The sequence below is a fragment of the Bidens hawaiensis genome, unplaced genomic scaffold (genome assembly GCF_021521415.1).
Source record: "Bidens hawaiensis isolate Kalapana, Puna unplaced genomic scaffold, B.hawaiensis_p1.1 tig00003536_1, whole genome shotgun sequence".
In the NCBI taxonomy this organism is placed as follows: Eukaryota; Viridiplantae; Streptophyta; class Magnoliopsida; order Asterales; family Asteraceae; genus Bidens; species Bidens hawaiensis.
The window spans coordinates 1,506,567-1,512,266 of NW_027491199.1; the positions used below are offsets into that span (position 1 = coordinate 1,506,567).

Sequence of the window (5,700 nt, forward strand, 5' to 3'; positions counted from 1 at the left end):
TTCTTATATTTATCTCACTTGATCTTTTAACTTAGCCCTAAAATCAAATATCCCTAATTTTTAAATTATATTCTCCCATATAGCATTAACCTTCCAATCCCTGATTTCTTTTTTCAGGGGCTGTTCCTGTAAAAAAAAAAGCCCAAATATTTGACCCGTTTCAGTAATTAATCAATCCCATCGGAGCCCTTTTGCCGTATTTTCCTAACTCTCCACCACACCACCGCCTGCATCTTCATCCCTCCCGCCAATTAATTACCTTTTGCTGCGGTTGTCAAAATATGCCACAAGGTAATTAACTCACCTCAAATTTATTTATTAACAATTGTAAAACAGTATTAATCATATGCTTGTTTATTGTCAACAGATCTTCCTGGGTTCTATTATGATCCCGATAAGAACAGGTATTTCCCGCTTAAATCTCCCATTCCAGGCTGCTCTTCTTCTTATTCTTCTGCTTCCACCAGTGCTCAAAAAACACCCCCAAAATCCACTAAGGTATTATTATTATTATTATTATTATTATTATTATTATTATTATTATTATTATTATTATGTTTCAGTTTCATTCAATTTGGGTCAGTTTTTTTGTTGAGAAAATATGATACCAGATGGATTTTAAGTCAATGCTAGTAATAAATAAATTTAAGTTTAAATGAATATTTAAACAAATAAACTTAATGGACGAACGGGACATGTGTTCATGCCAGCTCGTTTAACTAAATGAACAAAAATTTGTGTTCATGTTCGCTCGCTTATTAAATGAATCAGTGAACAAACTTCTCACCAAACGGTTTACCGAATGTTTGGTTCATTTGCTTGAAGCTATTGACTATGGTTTTAAGTTTTAACATTTTAACAGAAACAAGTAAAGGATGCGCATCAGGAAATAACAGCCAAAGTCGTTAAGATGCTTCATGTGAGGGAGTTATGTGGTAATTCAATCATCTCTAACAAAAAGAAGATCAACTTTCACGAACAATACCGGAACATACGAACATCAAAACCGACAGTAAGTCAACCAGTAGTATACGGCTATGAGTGGGATTTTACTGAGTACATTTGTTACATTTAACATTATTTTTTATACAGATTTGGAAGTACAAAGGAACCGAGAGGACTGCAGATGCTGCATTGGAACATGTACATGTCAGCATCCAGACTCCAGACGGTCTTGTTGATTCAGCGTTGTTATTAACCGGCGGTCTTAATAATAAAATATTTTGGTATTGTTATCATTTATTTATGAGATGTCAACATTTAGAGCTTATGATCGACTTATGTTATGTTTTACTTACAATATTCAGTTCCTATGAAGTTGGATGTGTTGGAGAATATACTAATGCTAGGGCCCGCCACATGCCCAATGCCGTGCAGCATCTAAACATAGAAAACCAAAAATCGTTAAACCCACCAAAACCTCTTTGGAATGCGATGACTGTAATGCCTTCATATGTATCATGTATAAAGATACCAAGAAGTTATCATCACCTGCAAGCAACAGATGCTGACTCATCCGTTTCACGTGCTATGTATCCTTTACATCTTCAGTCTGTTTTTATTGTTTGACCGATCATGATGTAGACTTTAACCGAAAGCCAACAGAGTAACTACTCTGGGAATTGAAACAACTGGTGGGTCGGTTTTTTCAGTAGACCTTAGTGAACCATTGGAATATGTTGATGGCAATCGCTTTATTGGTCAAAGAATTCACTGCATTTCTTCTATATCAAAGTCCACAATTTGGACAGCTGACTGCAGTTTAAACGGGAATCAAACTGTAATCGGTATGTTTTTACCGATATTTGTTGTTATGCTGTATTACTTTTACCTGCTGATTTTACATAAATATTAATTTGGATTTTGTAGGCACGAATAGTGGGGCCGCTTTGGTTCATATGGGATCTGAAAGAAAATCGTGGATATTCCGTTCCAAGAGTGATGTTTTGTCTTTAAAGTTCGATTGTTCCGTAAGAACAAGATATAACTTTTAACAAGCATACATTTAATATTTTGAAAGTTTTTTCTTAATTTAAAACAATTTGTTGGTTTTACAGAGAAATATTGTTTTATGTGGACTTAGAAATGGAGCTATTATAACGGTTGATACGCGCCAGAAACCCGAAGACTTGCGCGATAGACATCTTCCTAAATATCAAATCCCGTTCCTGTCCCTTAAAACAAGCCAATCTTCAAGTGGAAGAAATAAAAAACGAGAAAACAGATGGTTTGAGGTAATGCTTATCTTCTTCAGGGTTTAGGGTTTTGAAAGGCTAAAAATCACTGCGATTTGATGAATTTAGGTTCAGGGGAATGTTCATCACACTCGAACGATGTTTATGCCTTCATCAGTTTCATGGTTAGTGGAAAGCTATTACAGTTCATTGGTGTTATTTTGTATTATTATTTTTTTTATGACGTGACGATTTGTTGGTTCACAAATTACAGTTTGGTAGCACTTAAATTCTATGATCAGTATTTCTTGGCCAGCTCAATGGATGGAACGGTACGTTTTGCATATTTGTTCACTTGATATTTGTCTAAGCTGCTATAATAGAGTGTTGACTTTTGTAGGTTCGGCTTTATGATCATCGTATGACTCAAAGAGGGGCTGTACAAATGTATGAGGGAAATTTCAATTCCCATACGCGTATACAGATGGGTGTGGACCCAACTGAGAGATTTGTCATGTCAGGTATCCTTTTGGTTTTGTATGTATTATTCCAAATTTGTTTTTTCTTTTCTTTGTATTAATAGATGTATGTGTTATTAGGGGGAGAGGATTTTTATTTGCGGGTATGGAGATTAAAGTCGGGTGAAATGCTATATGAAGATAGGTTCATGAGTTCAGTGCCCTCAGTTGTGTGCTGGCCAAGAGGTACTTCCGTATGCGTATGTTAACGTTTAATCTGGTTAACGTTCGTGGTTGTTTGTACTTTGTTCATTCTCTTAGGTTTATGTTCTGATATGTATTTTTGTAGGAGATGGGGGAAGAAATAGTTTTCCAGGGGCTTGGTTAGGGTCTCTAGAAGGGATTTTTAATGTGGATACTTCGTGACCCTAAACTTCAACAGGGAACAGTTTTTTTGACACGTGCATTTACGCTGTTATATTTTGGGGGCACCGATCGTTTTGCTAGTTGGATTGAGAAGCTTCGACTTTTGACCTTTGTTTTCTTGTCCTAAGATCAGGCTGGCATCAGCGACTATGGATTGTGTCATTTTGTCTTTATGGCGTCTAACTTGGCTCCTGTGCAGCCGTGCAGGAAACCTTGGGGAAATGTGGTCATAAAGTAGACTCGCTGGAGATCCTTTGTGATTGAATGATTTAATTGAATTTTACATCATACTGACATTGAGATCAGCCTTTAGCCAAACCAAAGTAGTTAGTGGTTATCATGTTGTGTTAGTTTTTTTTTTTTTTCTTTTTTATGTGGACTTTGTAATTGTGATATAAAATTGATCAAAATGATTTGAAAGATTTTATGCTTGGTTTTAAAAACCAGGAGGCAATGGGTAAAACACAAACACATCTAGAAAGGTGATTGATACTTTATAAACCACTGTATCTAAAATTCTAAATAGCACTTAAAGTTGGGCTTCTTTGCTTCTACTACCATAAAGCTTTTATTTTCAAAAATCTTATTCTTTCAAATTAAAATTATTGTGCCACTAGTTCAATGAAACAACGTTAGACCTGATAGTGAAACAACAAATGGAAAGATGACACAACACGAAACATCAAAAACAACATCAGCTGACAGACAATGATCAAACAACTCTAAAATTCGATTACCATGTGATTGAATTTCCATACTATTCTTTATTCATGTACTCAAATTAAAAGCTTGGTAGACAAACAAAAACAAATATCATTGACCACTCCATTGATGCGAGGCCAGTCAGGTCATTCCCCGCAGTGCCAATCTATTCGTCGTCGTCTGCAATTCAGCAACTCAAAACAATTAGCATATGTATTGTTTGTTATTCATGAAAAGACACAAGGTGTTCAGGCACATACACAAATGTTGCAACAAATACAGATTAAAGGGATAACATCCTTTCAAATCATTTAAGAAATAAACTGTGTCTCATTTTTATGATGCATTATGCAAGACTTTGACATCCTTATAGCAGTACAAGTTGCATACATACTTTGGAGAAAATGAAGGTCGATCAAAGGGTTTTATAACATTTTTATTTTGGGCTATTGAACTGAGGACTCTTGATCGTTAAAGTACAACTTTTCTTTCCAGCATTCTTGTTGTATTAGTGAATCTATTGATTATTATTGTTATAAAAACCAAAACACTAGTTTAAAGTAGCAGTTGCCGTAACCGATGACACAAGACATGAGATTGAAAAGAAAGATGTAGGAAAACTCAGTTTTGAAAAAGAAAATACTAAAGTTGATTGATTATGTAGATTATAAAATGTAAATTTAGCTAGCTACTATCATCAAATGCATCTGGTAACAGCAATTAGAATATATTCCTTCACTATATATAACCTATTCACTATATAATGGAGGTATAACATACCTTAATAACTAACTAGATAATAAATTCAACAAGTAGACCAGGAATAATTAGGGAGGGAGGGTTAGATATGTACCAAAGTAACGGCGCTCATTAGCGGCTTTGGCTTTATCGAGCATGATATCGAGATCTTGTTGAAGCTTGGCATCCCATTTGACAAGCTGGTTAGCGAAGACTGCACCTAAACCCATCCCTAAAACATGCTCCCATGGATCTGAAACAGCAATTGATTGATTGATTGATTATTTATGTAGAAATGTAAAATTAGGGTTTAAAGAGTTAAGACGACTAACGGCGCATGTAAGGGAGTTTACGAAGAGCGTTGGAGTACATCTGGGTCCCCAGTCCCAGTAGGGCTCCGATCATCGTTGCGGACGCCGGCATCGTCGATGGGAGTTTTGCCAATCGGCAGATATACACAATGATATGCTATAGCCAAAGAAAACCTAAAAGGATGTCAAACTTTGAATTTCAGATACCAAAATACAGTTTGATAATAAATATATATATTTACCGGTTATTATTATTTATTTTTGTAGACTTAAACTAAACAATTATAAAACTCACTTATTACCAAGCAAAATTTATGTATGTTCACACTCAATATTTATCTAATTGTTTATATAATTACCTATCATGAAATCACTTTCAGGTTGTCCCTCACATTCTCTAGAGCCACCAGATTGTGATTTTTAAAATGGAGGTTTCTCATACATTTGACCTGAAATCTCGGGTGTGGGTCTTGCCAAACCCAGATAATCTTTAAACGGGTTATAACATCTCATTTATTTGTGAAACTCTTTCATAATCAAACAACAATTTTCGCGGGTCATGGGTCTCACTAAACCCGGATAACCCTTAAACGGGTTATAACATCTCATTTATTTTTTAGAATAATTTCCACGGGTTATGGGTCTTTACCAAACCCTAATAGCTTTCAAATGGGTTATAAGATCTTATTTATTGGTAAATATTTTCATTCTCAAACCCTAATTTAATTTATCTTCTTTACATGTTCTCCATTGTTGGTCTATCATCTCCATCGTCGGTTAACTTCCGATACTACCCGTCATCGTCAACTACATCAGCGTCCCCTTTTTCATTAGACAGATATTTGTGTTCATGTTTGTTCATTTAAAAAAATCAACATGTGCGTGTTCGTA

At 35.2% G+C, this 5,700-nt stretch overlaps 2 protein-coding genes across 3 annotated transcripts; one reads left to right on the forward strand and one right to left on the reverse strand.

Annotated features, from left to right (window-relative positions):
- Window positions 1-244: 244 nt before the first annotated feature.
- LOC143623712 (uncharacterized) lies at window positions 245-3,483 on the forward strand. 2 transcript variants are annotated; one of them, XM_077094555.1, is made up of 13 exons: window positions 245-291; window positions 368-498; window positions 863-1,012; window positions 1,093-1,226; window positions 1,308-1,532; window positions 1,606-1,787; window positions 1,870-1,970; window positions 2,058-2,234; window positions 2,304-2,359; window positions 2,449-2,506; window positions 2,575-2,695; window positions 2,774-2,878; window positions 2,982-3,483. In XM_077094555.1, exons 1-13 carry the CDS (start codon window positions 282-284, stop codon window positions 3,056-3,058), a joined length of 1,527 nt encoding a protein of 508 aa, XP_076950670.1. In that variant the 5' UTR covers window positions 245-281; the 3' UTR covers window positions 3,059-3,483. The 2 variants fall into 2 exon arrangements, with proteins under 2 accessions (XP_076950670.1, XP_076950669.1); XM_077094554.1 differs by having other exon boundaries at window positions 1,093-1,532.
- Window positions 3,484-3,738: 255 nt separating this feature from the next.
- LOC143623713 (uncharacterized) lies at window positions 3,739-4,962 on the reverse strand. Its single transcript, XM_077094556.1, has 3 exons — window positions 4,831-4,962; window positions 4,614-4,751; window positions 3,739-3,940 (listed from the first exon to the last, which is right to left on the reverse strand). The coding sequence occupies exons 1-3, from the start codon at window positions 4,919-4,921 to the stop codon at window positions 3,927-3,929; spliced, it is 243 nt and encodes an 80-aa protein (XP_076950671.1). The 5' UTR covers window positions 4,922-4,962; the 3' UTR covers window positions 3,739-3,926.
- Between the last annotated feature and the right edge of the window lie 738 nt (window positions 4,963-5,700).